General features: G+C 41.5%; 1 protein-coding gene across 1 annotated transcript; it reads right to left on the bottom strand.

The window, feature by feature from the left end:
* Positions 1-796: 796 nt before the first annotated feature.
* On the bottom strand, positions 797-3,398 carry PNRC2 (proline rich nuclear receptor coactivator 2). The gene is made up of 2 exons (XM_068539158.1): positions 3,192-3,398; positions 797-2,891 (listed from the first exon to the last, which is right to left on the bottom strand). The coding sequence occupies exon 2, from the start codon at positions 2,871-2,873 to the stop codon at positions 2,454-2,456; it is 420 nt and encodes a 139-aa protein (XP_068395259.1). The 5' UTR covers positions 2,874-2,891; positions 3,192-3,398; the 3' UTR covers positions 797-2,453.
* Between the last annotated feature and the right edge of the window lie 17,869 nt (positions 3,399-21,267).

Genomic DNA, 21,267 nt, shown 5'->3' with positions numbered 1-21,267 from the left:
AATGTGCTCTTAATTCTCTGAACACTTTTACCACTTGAGTCTGTCCCAAACCAAAAATCTAGTATATACTGTATTTACATGTATACATCAAAACCTAACATAAAGATGCTTGGGATGAAAATTGTTGAATCTAGTGGGATTCCAGTGCAGTACTGCAAAGAACTGGGCAATTCTTGGCACTGTTAATAGAAATTACACTGGGAATAAACAGGAAAAAAGACATTATTAATTTCTGCCAAATCAATTTATTCTGACAGTTTGCAGGAGAAAACACAGCCTGGCCCTGGGATTCACTGCTTGCTTAGTATAGCAATTAAAAAGATTTTTCTTGAACTAGTTTAAGCTATCCTATCATTTGGAACATATTAGAAAGCCAGTTTAGTTCTTGTGTCTTTTTTCTCCTCCAAGGTCCCCTTGTGAAAATAATAGGTTTATAGAAAAAAAAATTTGCAGAATTTCTCAAATTGACAAGAACTCTTGTGTTTACCTAAGTCATCTTAAAATATAGAAGAGGGAGACAGGGCAGTTAAACCTACTTTACTCAGTTTGGTATGAGATGAATTCAGAAGCTTTATGTAAGTTTCCAAAGTAATATTCTGTGGCCTTTTACTGTTAGCCCTGCTGGGAAGCCACAGTTGCTTTTTTAACGGTATAGCTGCTAATCCAAATGTCTATCAGTTAGCAAACTGGTTGCCTCTTAAAACCAACAGTCCTGTTGTATTTCAGTAGGGTTAATTATGTGCATTCTAAGAATATTACATAGTCATGACAATTTTTATACAATAAAAACAAGACATGGGAAAAAGCAATTTTATTTTTTAATTTCATGCTTCAAATTCCTGTATGTACATTAAGTACTATTATATAAACTTGTCTTTAGGATATCATTATTTGATGTGGGCAATATTATCTCACCTGAATTTATTAGGAGAAATACAACTTACCCATTCTGCTTAAAAGTATCAAAAAAGCTGCCAAATGAGAAAAGAGGGCACCTACCACCATATTCTAAATAGACCCCCCCCACACTTTCCTTTTAATTCATTGGGTTGGCTGTTATAATTAGCGCTTATCTTTAAGGTAAACAAAACATGTTATCATGGTATTAGGCAAGAAATTGCATCTTTTGCAATGAGTGGTCCCCTGGGTTGCACCTGTTGACCAAAAAAAAAAAAAAAAAAACGCTGGCATTGTACACTATACTCATAGGTTACACAAATTGTTGCAAGCCAAAATTAATCTTTTAAGGTTAGAGGAACCCCTTAATAGTTCATCTTTGGGCTTAAGAAAGAAATTAAAATAATCCCATACTGCATTTCACATCTCTCAAAAATAGGAAGTGTTTTAGCAGCTTAAAACCTTTTCAGTTATATAAAACTTCTTACACTAGGATTTACTTTGAAATATAGTTTACAAGATCAATCATAGTATACGTACAGTGGCACTTTAGCACAAGGGCAAACTTTAAAAACAAGGTTTTTTTGGACCTTTAAAATTAGGCCATAGTATAAAAGGAGTCCATGTCTTACATTCAGCAAATTCATACTAAAATATTCTATTTTTGTAGGATAAATGCCAACAAAACTTTACATATGCTACAAGTTTATTACATATATTTACATGGCTCTTTCCTAGGTACGTAAAACTTTCACATTATATAGCTCCCAACTTTAAACAAGCTGTGCAGGGATGATTTGAAGCCAGATCACTGTCAGAATAGCTTGTGCAGTGCCATAATACAAAAATGTATTCTGAAAGCTACTCGGTGAACACCGAATACTATTTCTATAAAAAATGGTTTCGGTGCATTTGTTGGCAGACACCTATCCACTGCATGTCAGTAACAGGGACAATGGGGTATACTGTTTCATTCTAAATAGCCCCTAGTGCCCTTTCCGCATTCACCACCATACAGTTCACTAAAATACAACTATACTCTACAAAAAAATTCACATTTTCTTTTGGCAGTGCATCAGGTTGTTGGCATATTACTGGTTTAGGTGTTTCTAGGACATTAAACTTTCAAATATTCAACTAGTTTTCAACCCCTGTATGTCTTAACTGGATGCTTATAATCATTTACCAGATCTCAACAAGTCAATCTGCTGATCTGTGAATGATAATCTTAAATTACTATTTTCCCCCAACAGGCAATAGAAAAAGTTGATTCCTTTACCATTCCCCAAATCTAAACTTGACTGGTTTCACTTGGTTACTCAATTGAGAACACTTAGTATTTATATGAAGTACAATTATCAATAATTTAGTTATTTTAAGTTGCACTGATTCTACCATCACAGTGCACATAACACACAAAACAGTTAAGTCTAATTATATTTTCTACATTAATTAGCAGTTTTACACATTAAATTCCCTAGTGAATTTGGTCTGAGACAATTGCCAATTATCCCTAAATATGACTAAATTTAAACACATTAATACTTTATCTCATTTTACACCTGTACTTTAAGTAAGGTTTTAAGTTGAAATGTCATTATTTCTTTATCAGAAGGATTAAAGGAAACAGGAACCCAGTGGCTTGGTGGTTTAGGAAGAACACTTGGTGATGGCGGCTCACTAAATTTGGCTCCAGCATAGTTCTGATTAGTTTGAGACTTAAAAAGTAAGGTGGGACTTGATAAGCTAGAGTTCCAGTTTTGATTATTTGGAAAATTTTTGTTCTTCCCCCCACTTTGCATGGCCTGCCATGCAGCTGCTGATGAATTATAAGTATGTCCTCTTTCCTTTTTCTTATGAACAATCTTCATCTGGGAATTCTGATCCTTGGTCTTCTGTCTACTAAGCTGTTGTTGGTTCTTACTAACATTTCTAGACTGAGGGGCTGGAATGTTATACCTCTCGCCACCACCCATCTTCAGCTTCTTTGTCACCTGTAAGTGAATGCAAACAAAACATTGAGTAGAATTCCACTTCAAATAGTTCAAAACTTTAAGAAACTTAAATAGCTCCAATTTGTAACTCCAGAAATCTTGGGTAAGACTCAAATACGTGCTATTCAGCTGCTTTAACTTCACTATACTGTTCACACTTCATTACATGCACTTTATTACCTTTCTAAGAAAAGTGAGCTTATCCACAAATCCGAATAATCCTCTATCTAAAAATAAAAACTGTTTAGGATGAGTCCATCATAAAATGCCTGCCCCATTACAACGGGAAGTTTTTGATACCTTTCAGTCTGCTTTTCAGATTGCAGGATTTCCACCACCTGTCCTCTTCCTTGCTGCCACGCCCAGGATAATAGATGTTGCTTTCTGATAGATCCTTTCCTTTGTCTCAATACAGAAGTTTTCATGGGCCGATCTGCTGAGTTCAGCCTAGGAGCTGAGGCCAACATCTGAGTCTCCTCAGCACACAAGTTTGAGAGAAGTCTTAGCTAGAAAAGCAAATATTTCATTATTTCAATTCAAAAACACAGGAGAAAGTGATCATTTACATTTACTACAGAAATAGTTAAAGAGTGACTACTTCCTGAACTAAAAGGAAGAAAATAATGTCTCTAAAGATGGCTTTGACCTTGTAACTGTCATCATTTAAAAACCCTCGAGATCCAGGAACCCCTGAGGAATGTGGCGAGGGGTGTCCGTCAAATCCCGCAACAAGTTGCATCTTTTTCCTAGGAACCTTTCAGATTCTCACACGGATTCTGTGACCAAAATGTTAAACCATGGAAGCATTAACCTTTACAGCCATGCCAAGAAATGGGCTTAAAATCTTTCCTAAAGACCATGTTTTTAAAGTCCCACCAGAATTTCCCAGTCTTTGGACACATCACGTATCTGTTTTCACAAAGCCTCCTCTCCCAACGTGTTTACGTCTTGCAGCTCTTCCTTTGGTTATGAACTCTTGACTCCTCCCCGTCTTAAAATAAGTTTCACAAGCCGTAACAAGCCAAGTCAGTTCTTAAATATAAAAAATTGCCTCCCTATCGTGAACATTAAACATTCGAGATTTCATTTAATATTCCAAGAAACCAAGTTACCGAACAAATAATAAGCCCTCTTCTTTTCGAAAAGGTGAGAGGCCCTTCCACACTATGTTAACAGCCCTAAAAAAATTAGTTCCCGGATCATGAGTCATTCCCAACGCGAGCCCGGAAAGTTCGGTTCTGCCGACGGCGCTGGGCTTCCGAGCGGCTCAGCGTTCCTCGAGCCCGGCCCGGGAACCCGCTCCTCCGGGCCGCTCGCGCCCGCCCGGCCTCGGATCTCGCCTCCTTCCCCCAACAATGGGGAGCGCGGCCGCCAACATGGCCGCACCCGCCGCGCCGCCGCCACTCACCGACTTCGAACCCGGGACTACGGCGGCGGCGGCTCCTGCTCGGCGTCGAAGCCCCCCTCCCCTTCCAGGGAGAGACGAGGCACGGAACGAGCGAAGCCCACGAGCACCGACGAGACAGCTGCAGGCCACCTCAGCGTCCCGACCGACCTTCCCCTTCTGCCTCTACCGACAAAATGGAGGCGGCGGTGAGCGCTAGAGCGGGGCCGGGAGGCGCGGCGGCCAATCAAAACACGCCTTTGCGCGGCCCGGCCAATGATACGCGGGCCGCCGCCTGTTGCTGGGGCCCGACGGGGCCGGGAGAGGGGAGGTGGTTGCGACCGAGGGTTTGAAATCCTCCCCGAGAAGAGCATGTCGGGAACAACCGCCGCGGCCCCGGCTGCCGTCCCTCCGCCGGCTCCCGGTTGACACCGGCCTCTCCCGGAGGCGCCCGCCCGGCCTCGCCCGGCACTACAGAACACGGCCAACGCCACCCCCTCGTGGCGACTCCGGGGTCCGAGCCCGGCGCGCCGGGGAAGGGGCGTCAGCCGTCCGCCCGGGCAGCGGCTTTCACCCGGGCTGCCCGGCTCGCGGGGCCCGCGGCCCTCGGAACCCGGTGGTTCCCCGCCGTGGGGAGTCAGCGAAGGGGCTTTGAGTTCCCAAGTTCACCGAGCCGTGTACCCGATCTCTTACTGACGGAAGATACTCCAGCAAGTTATTTCTGAAGCTGGCCCCTGACCACTTAGTCCTGACACTCCTGTCACTCTGTTCCCCGGTCACGGGGACTTCTTTGCAGCTCTCCAGCTTGCGGTTCCCCTGCGGTTCCCTCTTGTCCTCCCTGCCCGCAGCCTCGAAATTCTTGAGTAGTTGCCTCCCTTGTGAAGGCGTTTCCGACACAGGTGCGGATCAAGTTAATCAGTTCTTCTTTTGTGTCCCACTGGCCCTGAACTTAAGTCACACGGTGTGGTGGCTACGTGTCTGCCCATCCCCCCCCATACCTCTTTCTCCGAGCGCAGAGCACCCTGTAAGCGCACAAGAAAAATCTGTTGCGAGAATGGGGCTCCCTTATTCCCCTTTCTGCCCGGTTTGTAAGTGAAAGCGGGGAGAAAAGGTAGAGTTCAGTTGATTATGCCACCAAGGTGCAGGGAAGAGGAAACGGGCAACTTCTTTGGAGTAAATGGATAGCAACCCAGAGTTTGTGTTTTAAAGAACACCAATTTCTATGAACATGTACGCATTTTTGTTACAGCATTTATATGTACTTTTTATTTGTTACAGGATTTATATGTACTTTTTATGAGTCCCACATAATTCCTTTTTTAATCTTCAGTTTTTCTGCTACCATCATCCCCCACCCCTATGTTCTTGTAGCCACGGACCTTAATTAAGTTTCTTAAGAACACCAATTTAAAAGAGGAGTTTGTTAATCAAATTAATTTGGTGAAATGTGTAGAATAGAATAGAAAAGATACTTCTGAGCATGGGACTTTCAGCTGCTAATCATTATAGTCAAGTAAGATGCACATAGTAAGCGACCTTACTGAAAGTGTAATCTATTTCCTAAAAATTCAAGAAGCTGGCTTAGACATCCAGCCAGATTACAGCCAGGCTGTATTTAATGGATTCAAGACTTTGACTTAAGAAAAGACCCTTACAATATATTTTTTAATATAGTGATTTGTAAAATGAACAGTCTGGCTTCAGTCTGAGCACTTCTCTTTTCTAATTCTTTTTTATTATCATCCAAATATCTTTCAAATTCATCCCTCCTATACTCCTACCTCGCCCTCCTTTCTACCCTCATGGATCTGATTGTGTTACTTTAAAACAACAACAACAACAAACACTGCATTGGCCCCAAATTGTATTACAAAATTAAATCACCCTCCGGATCTTATCTGTATAAACATACGGGTAATGTATCGGATGCTTGTAAACACACACACGATGTACTGTATTGGATACTTACTCTGCCTCCCTCTGCCCTGTGCTAAATTGTTTTGCTTACATCATTTCGTTGAATTTTCACAAATTGTGGAGTAGGTGCTATTTTGATCTCCACTGTACAGATCCGAAATCTGAGGCTCAGTTTAAAGCTGAAAGCCACACACTAAGGCTCCAGAGCCCACCCTATGTTCCCTGCAGCATCCGTGTCTGAGTCACCTCTATGTCCTCCCCAGGGCCCAAAATGTGCTTTGCCCAGAGCAGACACTGACTGGCTGCTGGCTGGCGTGCTGGGGAAGCTTGGGCAGGGTGAAGCCTCCATCTTGCCGTCTGGCTGAGCCAGCTTCTCTGCCAGAAGATCAGAGTCAGACTGCCCGCCGAAGACTGCCATTAAAGCCTTTACCATGTCCCAGACTCCCAGGAGCCTCCCAATATAGCTCCAGCCTCATCCTTCATTAATATTTACCAAGTGCACACAACAGCTCAGAACTGGAGAGCAGGAGTTAAAAATCACATCCTTTTCAGGACGTCTGATACAGCCTCTGCCTGTGCCAGGCTGGGCTTTAAAGCCAGTTCCACCAACACGATACAATTAGTGATTCTCAGTTCAAATAGGAAAATGTTGATATAAACAAACAGCTCTCAACATGTCGATCAGCCACCAATACTGGGCACCAAATGCATAATAAATACGTGGTGTTTAATACCAAGCATTTATTTGACAAAGATTTACCTGGTGCCTTCTTTGAGGCAGGCACTCCGCCAAGCCCTGGGAATATAATAGTGAATGAGGCTCCATCCCAGCCCTAAAAAACTCAAAAAGCTTTTCCCTTTACCACTTTTCAGAGAGGGAAGCTGGTGTCTGAGGAGATTCGTTTCCTCAGTTCTTCCCCAGAGAGTCAAGGACAGGCAGTGCCAATTGTATGCAAACACAAAAATCAACCTGCTAACACTGCGAAGGAGTGCAGGTTCCAGACCTTGTGCTCAGACCCTGTAGAATGGAAGGTAAAAGGAGAGGATTTCCACGCTCGCTGAAATCCTTTCCCCCGAGAATCTGTTTTGAATTATGTATCTGTGGGAGCTAAAAATCAACATTACCTGCCTAATCTGTAAGTAGAAGTGAGGCAAAAAGGCGTTTCTGAAAGTCCAGCTTTGGAGGACTGGCAAGTTGCAGGCTGATGCTTATTCTATTTAGACCCCACGAGGGCCAGAGCAAGTGAGACAAACACCCGAGTTTGCCAAATATTTGGAACAAGTCTCTAGTTGAACTGACTGGCTTTCGGGCTGGATCATTTACTCTGCCAGGGTGTCTATCTCAAAACAAGCCAGTTTGGTTCTGTTTCTTCCTCAAGCTCATCTATGAATTCAGAGGACAGCTTTGAATGCTTGCAGGTCTGTCAGCTGGTGGCTTATTTCATTTAGGGCAAGCAAGTTCTTGGCCTCTGCCAAGAGTAAAGTGGATGGACAACCTGCCTGATGTTTTGATGTGCCTTAGGACTGTTATCTTGTTGCCAAACTGGTATCAAAACACACCCCCCTCCATGCACAGTGGTTTTGTTTCCTGGGGAAGCAGCTGCTGCTCGCTCCCCAGTTGCTCACACATTCCAGAGCGATTGCAAATCAATCCTCAGCCATTACAGCCATTTCGGTCTAATTACTAAATGGGGCACAGGAAGTCAATGTGAAACTCCCACACTTCCTCTGACTCTGACCCAGCAATTCTCAATCTTCAGTACCTTTAAAGGGTTCTGCTGCCTGGACCCCCAGCCCAGGATCAGAATCTTTGAGGATGGGTGCTTGGGTGTTCCAGTTCCAGCTGAAGGCTGGCAGAATATGCCACTCCTAAATATGCCACTTTGGCATAATGATTATTTTGAGCTAAAGGCACTTGAAAAACAGCAGGTGCAGGAAGGGTGCTCTGACCCACCTCCCCTTTTCTTCCTGAAAGCAGGAGAAAAAGCCCTTGTGAAAGATGCCCTTCCTGGGCTTCCCTGGTGGTGCAGTGGTTAAGAATCCACTTGCCAATGCAGGGGGCACAGGTTCAGTCCCTGGGCTGGGAAGATCCCGCATGCCGTGGAGCAATTAAGCCCGTGGGCCACAACTACTGAGCCTGAGCTCTAGAGCCTGCGAGCCACAACTACTGGAGCCCGCGCGCCTAGAGCCCATGCTCCACAACAAGAGAAGCCACCACAATGAGAAGCCCACGCACCGCAACGAAGAGTAGCCCCCGCTCACCGCAACTAGAGAAAGCCCGCGTGCAGCAACAAAGACCCAACACAGTCAGTAAAAAAAAAAAAAAAAGATACCCTTCCTATACCAAGAGGAAAGAAACGTTCTTATCACCAGAGATGGGTGGCGGGGGGTGGGGAGGGTGTCAAGGCCAGGAGAATTCTGTACAAACAGACCTTGTCAAAGTAAGTCTGGAACCAAGCAGACCCCTGTGGGCCACCCCCCACCCCTCCCCAAGTATTGATACAAAGGCCCATTCACATCTCCTGCCTCCTGTTTGTAGAAAAGCTGAAGTCTCCCAGGGCTCCCTGAGTCACAAAAGAGCAGGCTCAAGCAGCTAATGATTAGGACAATAGAGTCACAGACTCAGTGTCCGATGCACCTTCCTGAGTTGTTTTACAGATACTGTAACTGCCACCAGAGGGAAAAAGCTAACTGCATGATGACCAGACTGCAGCTGTGACATAAACTGCTGCATCTTGAGCAGTACTGAAACTATGGCTAGCACAGCTCCAAGAACTGGCCTTAAGAGGATGGGATTAATACTACTGCTCATAATAATCTATATCTTTGTGGGCATCAAAATAATTGTAGCTTGTTCTGCCTATATATGTAAAGGGGCGAGACAGCTGTCAGCAGGGAGGTGCTACATACCCATGTCGACATCTTCCACTCTAAGGATGCAGTGCCCTATGTCAGCATGCAGAAGTTACAGAAGACGGCCTTTCACCCATGATCCCATAGGGATGGAATGATGTTCTGACAAGCGGGGATTTGTGAGCGGCTTTTGGCAGAAAAAAGCTCTTTGCAGGAAAGAGCTCTCTGCAGGAGGCACCCCTTTATCTTGACACTAATCTTAAACCAGGCACCCCCATGCTCTACTCATCTCCGGCCTTAGTACCCCTTTTAAATCTTTTGATCACACAATAATTTGCCTAGCTTGTCAGTTCTTTCCATAGGTGAGTGAAGTAGAAATGAAGAATAAGTAATTAACAGATGACCAGTTATCTTTCCTAGCTTCCCCTTCAGTAATCTCTTGAACAAACCGTGTGAACAAAATAGCATCTAAATAAAGATCATGGGTACCCAAGGACTTATTTTACTTAAAATTCATTTGGCCTTTGGCTTATTTCTAAATAAAGAAATAAAGATCAGGAGCAGTCGACAAGCCTGCACCCAAGCCTGCACAGCGGGGTATGGTGACAACTCTGACCCCCGATCTCAATGATTAACTAAGATTACATCCCTGTTTCCTTTTAAAAACTTTCATGGCCGAGCAGAAACTTGAGATATGGCTTTGGAGGATGCTGAGTCCACCTTCTCCCCAGATTGCCGGCATTCGGTTTAAAGGCAACTTTCCTTTCTGTCAACACTGATAGAGTATTGATTTTGTAGGCAGTGAAGAGTGGGACCAAATTCAGTAACAACTCTTTATCTTCTTTTAGGCTCTCCATATATTTTAGTTACTTTTCCACAGTTGCCTGCCTTTGTTCAATCTAGTAGAAAAGCATTTAGGATTTACCACTTCTTGGGGTCTTCATTTCCCCATGAAGGCTCCGCGTCACATAAAACTTATATTAAATAGACTTGAATGTTTCTACCTTGTTAGTCTGCTTTACATCAGTTTAATTCTCAGGTCCAGCTGAAGAGTTTACGCAGGTGGAGGTAAAGTTTTGCCTACCGCGCATCTGATTCCAGTGTCTCACTCTGGTTGACAGCTCCTGCTCTAAGTTTTTCTAAGGGCGATCCCCTAGCATGGGGATGTATGTGTGAAGGGGACCCCCTTTGTCCTCCATAATCCTCAAAGGTGGTGATCACACGAACAACTGGAAAAAGTGAGAAACTAGCTCCTGAACACCCAGAGGTACTTAGATTAACTTCATAAGGTGTTTGTCTCACAAGCGGACCCCCGGCTCTGCCAGCAAGCTCCCTGCTAGTCCGTTGAGCCAAGCTGTCCGCTGCTTGGCCCACTGCAGGGGCTGAGCTCCCAGTCCTTCAGGTCAGAAGCATGCGAACAGCGAGATGGGAAGCAATGTTTAGAAGAACAACCAAAACAGGCTCAGACGGGCAACTGGATTGATAATAAGAGGAAATCTGGGACACTCACCGAAAAAAAATAGTGGGAGATGAGAGCCATCTACTTATATTGGGTTAGCCAAAAAGTTCGTTCAGGTTTTTCCGTAACAACTTACGGAACATATAAGATCATGACAATACCTGTCTCCCAACTAGTCATGCCCAGGGCATGAGGAAGAGGCACACAATCCTCAGCTCAGAAGTCGTTGGAGTCGCTAAAGAGAATCAGATGAGATATGAGCCCCCTCAAACTCTCACATCCTGTCTGCTCAACTTGACAATCTCTGAATTCCTGCAGACATCTTGCCTTGTCGCTTTCTACTTTGTGTTGCTTTGTACTGTAGCACCTAGCACCTTTTTTTTAAATTTTTTCAATTTTTGTCTGTGTTGGGTCTTCGTTGCTGCGCACGGGTTTTCTCTAGTTGCGGCGAGCAGGGGCTACTCTTCGTTGCGGTGCGCGGGCTTCTCATTGCAGTGGCTTCTCTTGTTGCGGAGCATGGGCTCTAGGCGCGTGGGCTTCAGTAGTTGTGGCATGCGGGCTCAGTAGTTGTGGCTCACGGGCTCTAGAGCACAGGCTCAGTAGTTGTGGCGCACGGGCTTAGTTGCTCTGTGGCATGTGGGATCTTCCCGGACTAGGGATAGAACCTGTGTCCCCTGCATTGGCAGGCAGATTCTCAACCACTGCACCACCAGGGAAGCCCCACGTAGCACTTTTAACACGTTCCAAATCTACACTATCTGAGTGCTTTCACAAGCATTATTTCAATCTTGGCATTAGCTCTACAGGAGAGGTGTTATTACCATTCTACAGATGACGAAACTGAGGCTCAGAGAGACTTTTTCAAGTCTGCAACAAAGATCTTCTCTCTTAAACATTTTTATTGGAGTTTATCTTGTTACATAAGTAATGTGTGTTAACTGTAGAAAAGGCAGATAAACAAAAAAATAAAATAAAACATCTTACCTCCCAGAGATAAGCACAAAGATAAGACTTTCAGAGGATGTCCTTCCAGCCTTTTTTCTATACTGAGAAGCAGTATGGAGTGGTAAGAGCACAGACTCCAAAGCCTGTCCAGAGTCAAATCTCAGCTCTGTGACTTACTGGCATATGACCTTGGCAGAATTTTTAACCTCTCTGTGCTTTAATTTCCTCATCTGTAAAATGGGGATAATACAATACCTAATAGTTAGTGTAGGGAATTAACTAAGTCAACGTCCTTGAAGTACTTAGAACAATGCCTGGCACGTAGAAAGCCCTCTGTTATTGAGCTTTTTCTTTTTTCTAGTTATAAGAGTGGTAATAAATGGCGTATGTTCTTTTGTTATCTGATTTTTTTTCACTTCTTTTTTTTTTTTAATAAATTTATTTATTTATTTATTTATTTATTTTTGGCTGTGTTGGGTCTTTGTTGCTGTGCGCGGGCTTTCTCTAGTTGCGGTGAGCGGGGGCTACTCTTCGTTGCAGTGCGCGGGCTTCTCATTGCAGTGGCTTCTCTTGTTGCGGAGCACAGGCTCTAGGCATGCAGGCTTCAGTAGCTGTGGCACGTGGGCTCAGTAGTTGTGGCTTGCGGGCTCTAGAGCTCAAGCTCAGTAGTTGTGGAACATGGGCTTAGTTGCACTGCGGCATGTGGGATCTTCCCCGGCCAGGGCTCGAACCTGTGTCCCCTGCATTGGCAGGCAGATTCTCAACCACTGCGCCACCAGGGAAGCCCTTTTTCACTTCTTAAACTCAATATATTGTGAACGTGTTTCTGTGTATATATACATGCCTACGTGGTTGTTAACAGTGTTTTATGTTGTGATCATCTGTCGTTAATTTCACCAACCCCCCTACTGTTGCTTGCAATCTTTTGCTATTACGTGCTGAGTTGAATATCCTTATAGATAAATCTTCACTTCCTTAAATAAACTTTATTTAAAATAAATTCCCTTTAAATAAATTTCTAGAGGTAAAATTACTAGGGTAAATATATAGGTAAGACTTTTAACGTATGCCCCCAACATCAGGGCAAAAGTGAAGTCTCAGGCTTCCAGCTTTGAGATACTATTCTCCCTCCTTGTTATTTATGGCTGCTTCTGTGACATTGGGTCTGTAAGAGGAGTTAGCGAATTTACACAGAAGGGAAATAGTCTGAAGAATCTGAAAAGGTTTTTTAAACATGGCGGTTATATGTGGCCCCTTTAAGAAATATGCCTGTGAGACCGTTCTTTCTTCAGGGAACATGATGCTAATAAGGTCTACTTACTCAGCACAGTTGACAGCCTCCATAGTCATCGATTGGCAATTAATGAGCTACAAACATCTGGAATTTTCCACTGACTCAGGTGGCTGATGTTCTCTGGCTGATTGCATAGGTTTGGGAAGAGACTGCGCTTCAAGCTTCCATGGCCCAAGAGCTTGTGTTTTGCCACAGCACAAAAGACATAGTGACATAGCTTTAATAGATGATTAACACTTTGGCCTAGTTGACACCATGGTGTGACTACACAGGCACCAAGGAATCTCCATTAAACCCACAGCTTCTAATGCATGGGGAAGTAAAATATCTTCCCCAAGGACAGTCTGATCTCTTGACTCCAGTTCACCGTGGCTGAATTTTTATACCGTCTCCTTGCCTTTAATTGATAGATCTTTATTTTATTTTGTTATAACTGTTACCTTGTGCAATTCCAAGGTATGACCTTTTGCGTATTCCAAATGTACCCCTCATTGATAATAAGGGGTAAGTATTGAGCACTTTACAATGAGCAAGACAGTGTACTAAGCAATTTATATGCATTATCTTATTTAATTCTCAACACAATCCCACTAAGGTAAGTAATATTATTATCCCCATTTAACAGATGAGAAAATTGAGATTCAGAGAGATAGGTTAAATGATTTTCTCAAAGTCACACGCAGAGAACTCACACCTGGGTCAATGAGATACCAAAGCCTCTGCTTTTAGCCTGCTACACTGACATAGTCTTCAGGGTCTGTATTTCTAGAAAATGCTCAGAATACAGCTTGCTCTGGAATGGAAGGTAGCCACCCTTCTGAGTCCAGGCTATCATCAGCCTAGTAAACTTGCACATATATTCTTAACGCCAATTAGAAAGGAAGCAAAGAAAAACTAGACTATAAATATAGTCTCCCGTATGTGGGGTTATTTTCAGAGGGATCCTGCCCACAAGGGTATTCCTGCAGTGAAAGCGTACTGCTAAGAGGCAGAAGCTGAGGGAGCTTCTGCAGGAGCCAGCCTAAGGAGGAGCACAGCCCACTGCAAAGAAATTACAGCCAGGTGAACTTATGAAGAGGAGTTCCTGAAGGACCCCCAAAAGTGCCCAAGAGCAAAAGAGGCAGCTTTTGATATCCATCAAGCCAGGAAAACATGAAGCCATCTGACAAGAGCTCTGGTCCAGAAGGAACTTTCCTGCTCTCCTTTACACTTCTTCCTCTGTGACTGAAATCTCAGAGATGTCAAAAGCTATATAGTTAGCAAGCTGCAGAAGGAGAAATAAGGAAGAAGAGAGCATCAACTCTCAACCAAGTTCAGAGTTCTGATTATAACTGGGACTGACCAATTTTAATTACTGAGTCAAAATTGAGTTTAAAATTTAAAGTGACCACAGAATTCTATTACCCAAAAGAAAGGACGGTAATGTAAAATAACAACTGGTGTAGCACAGACAACATCCAATCAGACATTTGACCAATCAAAATTAGACAGCCAGTAAGGCCATTGGGAGCATACTGGCTAAATGTCAGCCCTGCCTACGAGTAAGCAAAAAGGTCACCTCCCCATGAAAATGGGTGTTTTGACTGGAAAAGAACTATCAACCTGAACAGATTTAAAAGAATAAGTTTATGTACCTAATAACAGACAATCAAATGTATGAAGCAAAAATTGATAGAACTGAAGAGAGAAATAGATATTTCTACAACAATAGTTGGAGACTTCAATATGCCATTCTCATTAAAAGACAGAACAACCAGATGGAATATAAGTAAAGAAACAGAGGACTTGAACAACACAATAAACCAACCAGATCTAACAGACATATACAGGACACTCTACCCAAGAACAACAGCACACACATTCTTCTCAAGTGCACATGGGACATTCTCCAGCATAGACCATATTTTAGGTCACAAATTAAGTCAGAATATATTTTAAAATATGGATATCATTTAAAGTATCTTCTCTGACCACAACAGGATGAAGTCAGAAGTCAATAACAGAAGGAAAACTGGAAAATTCACAAAATTGTGGAAATTAAACAACACACTCAAACAATCAATGGGTCAAATATGTCACAAGGGAAATTAGAAACTACTTAAAACCAAATGAAAATGAGAGCACAACATCCCGAAACTTTTGCAATGCAGCAAAAACAGTGCTAAGGGAGAAATGCGTATGTATAAACACACTAAAAACAAGAAATATCTCAAATCAACAATCTAGCTTTACTACTTAAGGAACTAGAAAAAGAACAAACTAAGCTCAAAGGTAGCAGAAGAAAGGAAATAATAAAGATTCAAACAGAGATAAATAAAATACAGAATAGAAAAACAACAGAGAAAATCGACAAAACCAAAAGTTGGTTCTTTAAAAAAAATTGACAAATTAGCTATATTGACTAAGAAAAAAAGAGAGGATTCAGATTACTCAAAATCCGGAATGAAAGTTGAGACATTACTACCAATTCTACAAAAATAAAAAGACTATGAGAGTACTATGAAAAACTGTACTCCAACAAATTGGATAACCTAGATGAAATGGAAGTATTTCTAGAAACATATAACCTACCAAGACTGAGTCAAAAAGCAATGGAAAATCTGACTGGACCTATAATTAGTAAGGAGATTAAATCAGTAATCAAAATCTGACAAAGAAAAAGCTTTGGCCTAATGGCTTCGCTGGTGGATTCTGCCAACATTTAAGAAGAACTAACACCAATTCTTCTCAAAATTTTCCCAAAAATTGAAGAGGAGGGAACATTTCCTAACTCATTTTATAACACTCTGCTACCAAAGCCAACAAAGACATGACAAGAAAAGAAAACTACAGACCAATATCCCTTATGAATATTAATACAAAAACTCTCAACAAAATACTATCAAACTGAATTCAACAGCATAGTAAAGGGATTATACACCATGACCAAATGGAATTCATTCCTGATATGCAAGAATGGTTCAACATACAGAAAACTGATCAATGTAATACGCCACTTAAATGGAATGAAGGAAAAAACCACATGATCATTTCAACTAATGCAGAAAAAGCATTTGACAAAATAAAACACTCAACAAACTAGGAATAGAAAGAAACTACCTCAACATAATAAAAGTCATGTATGAAAAACCCACAGCAGACATCATGCTCAATGGTGAAAGAGTGAAAGCTTTTCCTCTAAGAACAGGAACAAGGCAAGGATGCTCAGTTTTGCCATTTCTATTAAACATAGTCCCAGAGTCCTATACCGTGCAATTAAGCAAGAAAAAGAAATAAAAGGCATCCATATTGGAAAAGAAGTAAAATTATCTCTGTTTGCAGATGATATGATTTTATATGTAGAAAACCCTAAAATTCCACCAAAATCAATTAGAACTATAAACAAATTTGACAAAGTAGCATAATAAAAAGTCAACACCCCCAAATCAGTTACATTTCTATAAACTAACAATGAACAATATGAAAAGGAAATTAAGAAAACAACTCCATTTATAATAGTATCAAAAAGAATAAAATACTTAGTAATTAATTTAACCAAGGAGGTGAAAGTCTTGTTCAATGAAAACTAAAATAAAAAATTTAAAAATGCTAGAAGAAATTAAAGAAGACATAAATAAGTGGAAAGTCACCAATGTTCATGGATTGGAAGACTTAATATTGTTAAGATGTCAATACTACCCAGTGATCTATATACTCAATGCAATCCCTATCAATAACCCAATGACATTCTTTTTCAGATAGAAAAATCCATCCTAAAATTCATGTGGGTCCCAAGGTACCCTGAATAACCAAAAGAATCTTGAAAACAGAAGAAGAAAGTTGAAGTCTCACACTTTCTGATTTCAATACTTACTGCGAAGCTACAATAATCAAAACAATGGGAAACTGGCATAAACATAGACACACAGATCCATGGAATAGAATAGAGAGCCTAGAAATAAACCCTCACGTATACGGTCACATGATTTCCAACAAGGGTGCCAAGACCATTCAGTGGAGAGAGGACAGTCTTTTCAACAAATGTGCTAAGAAAGCTGAATATCCACAAGCAAAAGTATGAAGTTGGACTCTCATTTTTTTTTTAAAAGAATCCCACTCTTTCTTTCTTTTTTTAATATCCTCAAGGTTTTTATTTATTTATTTATGTATTTATTTATTTTTGACTGAGTTGGGTCTTCGTTGCTGCACACGGGCTTTCTCTAGTTGCAGTAAGCGGGGCTACTCTTCATTGCAGTGCACGGGCGTCTCATTGCGGTGGCTTCTCTTGTTGCAGAGCACGGGCTCTAGGTGCGCAGGCTTCAGTAGTTGTGGCTCAGGGGCTCTAGAGCACAGGCTCAGTAGTTGTGGCGCACAGGCTTAGTTGCTCCGAGGCATGTGGGATCTTCCCGGACCAGGGCTCGAACCTGTGTCCTCTTCACTGGCAGGCGGATTCTTAACCACTGTGCCACCAGGGAAGCCCCTGGACTCTCATTTTATACCATATACAAAAAAATAACCCCAAATGCATCAAAGACCTAAACATAAGAGCTAAAACTCTTAAGGAAACATGACACAAGATTTAGATTTGTCAGTGATGTGTTGGATTATGACACCAAAGACACAGACAACAAAAGAAAAGCTAAGCAAATTGGACTTCACGAAAACTAAAAACTTTTGTGCCTCAAAGGACACTCTCAACAGAGTGAAATGGCAACCTATCGAATGGGAGAAAATATTTGCACATCATATATCTGATAAGAGATTAATATCCAGAATATATAAAAAACTCCTAAAAACCAACAACGACAAAATGACCCAATTCAAAAATGGGCAAAGAAGTTGAATAGATATTTCTCCAGAGAAGATATACAGATTGCCAATAAGTATATGAAAAATATGGTCTACATCACAAATCATTAGGGAATTGCAAGACAAAACCACAATGAGATACCTCTTCACAACCATTGGGATGGCTATTGTAAAAACAAAAACAGAAAAGCAAAAAATAATAAGTGTTGGTGAGGATGCAGAGATATTGAAACCCTTGTGCATTGCTGGTAGGAATGCAAATTGGCATGGCCATTGTGGAAAAGCGTATGGTGGCTCCTAAAATAATTAAAAATATAATTACCATACGGTTCATCAATTCCACTTCTGTGTACCTACCCAAAAGAATTTAAAGTGGGGTCTTAGGGACTTCACTGGCGGTCCAGTGGTTAAGACTCCTCACTTCCACTGCAGGGGGTGTGGGTTCGATCCCTGGTCAGGGAACTAAGATCCTGCATGCCCACGGCATGGCCAAAAAACAGATTATTTTTTACACCCCTGTTCACAGCAACATTATTCAAAATAGCTAAAACATGGAAGCAACTCACGTGTCTATTGATGTGTGAATGGGTAAGTAAAATGTGGCATATACATACGATAACACTATTCCACCTTAAAAGGGCAGGAAATTTTGACAGATGCCACAACATGGTTGAAACTTGAAGATATTATGCTAAGTGAAATAAGCTAATCACCGATAGATAAATACTGTATGATTCCACTTATATGAAGTTCCTTGAGTAGTCAAACTCATAGAGACAGAAAGTATAGCGGTGCTTACCAGGGGCTGGGAAGAGGGAGAATGGGGAGTTATTGTTTAATGAGTATAGAGTTTCACATGATATTGTAAACTATACTTCAATAAAAACAAACAGACAAAAACTGCATATAGAGTTTCAGTTTTGCAAGATGAAGAAGTTCTGGAGATGGGTGATGCTGATAGTTGCACAACAATATGAATGGACTTAATCACTGAACTACACACCTAAAAATGGTTAAGTTGGTCAATTTTAAGTCATGTGAATTTTACCACAGTTAACAAAAAAAAGAAGTAAAATAAAGATACTTCTTTATAGCAACATACTGAGACCTATCCCTGACATATGGCGTCTGGGGCAAGAGTGCAGATGGAGACCCACATATCGTTTGTCTAATTATTTAAATGGGGCAAACTAAAAATCATTTAAATAAAAGATGTCCTATCTTAGTACCTTGTCAAATTTACATTCATAATGACAAAATCGACCACAAACCTTCATGTCATTTGGGTGCAATTGCCTTATGTTTCAAGATCATGGGGCAAGAGATGTGGAAAGCATTTCCCTGGGGCCTGAACGGTGTTAATCATTAAGAGTGGATGTTGAGGGTTGTCTTGTACCAGCACTGGTTGCCGGAAGTGCCCATGTGTTCTTGCCATGCAAAGCAACCCGTATGAGCAGACAGTCCTGGAACTCCTATGACTGGCAAAATTAGGTTTATTTAAATAGTCCGGTTTTCATTCCTGTGTTCATTCATTTTGAGATAGGATGATAATCACCTGTTCATGTATTTCATTCTTTTTTTTTTTTAAAGGGGTAAGAGAGTTCATATAAATCATCAAAGAAAGGGCATTAATGAGCAAAGACTTCTTTTTGAATTTATTTTATTTTTATTTATTTTTGGCTGCGTTGGGTCTTTGTTGCTGCACGGGGGCTGCTTTTCATTGCAGCGGGCTTCTCATTGCGGTGGCTTCTCCTGTTGCGGAGCACGGGCTCCAGGCACGCGGGCTTCAGTAGTTGTGGCGCATGGGCTTAGTCGCTCACGGCATGTGGGATCTTCCCGGAACAGGGCTCGAACCCGTGTCCCCTGCATTGGCATGCGGATTCTTAACCACTGCGCCACCAGGGAAGCCCCATGTATTTCATTCTTAACAATTCTTTTTGTAATTTGATTTTGAGCTTTCATTTTTTTCTCTTATTCAATAAATAAGAAGCTCAGGGTCTTCCCATGATTGCAATAAGGAGTCAGCCCGTCATTTCAAGGCTGGATGTGGGGAAGGATCCACTTCCAAAGTAACTCACCTGGCTGTCCACAGGCCTCAGGTTCTTCCTGGCTGTTGGCTGAAAACTTCGTTTCCTTGCCACGGGAGCTTCTCCGCAAGACAGCACACCCTACGGCAATATTTTCCTTCAGGGTGAGTTGAAGTGGGAGAGCAAGCAAGATGGAGGTCACAGTCTTTTTCAACCTAATCTCAGAAGTAACATCCCACCACTGTTTTCGTATTGTGGTAAAATATACATAACATAAAATTGACCAACTTAACCACTTTTAGGTGTGCAGTTCAGTGGCATTAAATGCATTCACACTGTTGTGAAACCATCACCACTACCCATCTGCAGAACTTTTTCATCTTCCCAAACTGAAACTCTGTTCTCATTAAACACTAACTCCCCATGTTCCCCTCCCCCCAGCCCCTGATAACCACCATTCAGTTTTCTGTCCCTGTGATTTTGACTATTCTAGGTACCTCACTGAAAGTGGAATCATATAATATTTTCCCTCTGTGTCCAGCTTATTTCACTTAGCATAACATCATCAAGGTTCATCCATGTTGTAATATGTATTAGAATTTCCATTCTTTTTTAAGACAATAATATTCCACTGGTAAGGATAAACCACATTTTGTCTATCCATTCATCTGTAGATGGGCATTTGGGTTATTTCTATCTTTTGGCTACTGTGAATAATGCTACTGTGAGCATGGGTGTAACAAATATCTGTTCAAGTCCCTGCTTTCAACTATTGTTATGTAGCCACAGGTGGAATTGATGAACCATATGGTAATTATATTTAAAGAATTTTCAGGAACCACTATTCTGTTTTCCATAGCAGCTGCACAATTTTATACTCTCATCAGCACTACACAAGTGTGCCAATTTCTCCACACCTTTGCCAACACTTGTCATTTTCTGGATTTTTTGTTTTTGTTTTATATTAACCATCCTAATGGTTGTGAAGGGGTATCTCATTGTGGTTTTGTCTTGCAATTCCCTAATGATTTGTGATGTAGACCATCTTTTTCATATACTTATTGGCCATCTGTATATCTTCTCTGGAGAAATATCTATTCAACTTCTTTGCCCATTTTTGAATTGGGTCATTTTGTCATTGTTGATTTTTAGGAGTTCTTTATATATTCTGGATATTAATCTCTTATCAGATATATGATGTACAAATATTTTCTCCCATTCGATAGGTTGCCATTTCATTCTGCTGATAGAGTCCTTTGAGGCACAAAATTTTTAGTTTTCATGAAGTCCAGTTTGCTTATTTTCTCTTCTGTTGTCTGTGCCTTTGATGTCATAATCCAACACATCTTTGCCAAATCTGACATGGTGAAGCTCTTGTTCCATGTTTCCTTAAGAGTTTTAGCTCTTATGTTTAGGTCTTTGATGCATTTTGGGGTTATTTTATGTATATGGTATAAAATGAGAGTCCAACTTCATACTTTTGCTTGTGGATATTCAGTTTTCCTAGCACATTTGTTGAAAAGACTGTCCTCTCTCCACTGAATGGTCTTGGCACCCTTGTTGGAAATCATGTGACCGTATGTGTGAGGGTTTATTTCTAGGCTCTCTATTCTATTCCATGGATCTGTATGTCTATGTTTATGCCAGTTTCCCATTGTTTTGATTACTGTAGCTTTGTAGTAAGTATTGAAATCAGAAAGTGTGAGACA

This window comes from Eschrichtius robustus, chromosome 3 (genome assembly GCF_028021215.1).
Source record: "Eschrichtius robustus isolate mEscRob2 chromosome 3, mEscRob2.pri, whole genome shotgun sequence".
Taxonomy (NCBI): Eukaryota; Metazoa; Chordata; class Mammalia; order Artiodactyla; family Eschrichtiidae; genus Eschrichtius; species Eschrichtius robustus.
This window is presented reverse-complemented; position numbering and strand designations above follow the sequence as displayed.

Bases quoted from the DNA above. Each gene is read 5' to 3' on its own strand.
- PNRC2 (XM_068539158.1), bottom strand. From the start codon at position 2,873: ATGGGTGGTGGCGAGAGGTATAACATTCCAGCCCCTCAGTCTAGAAAT.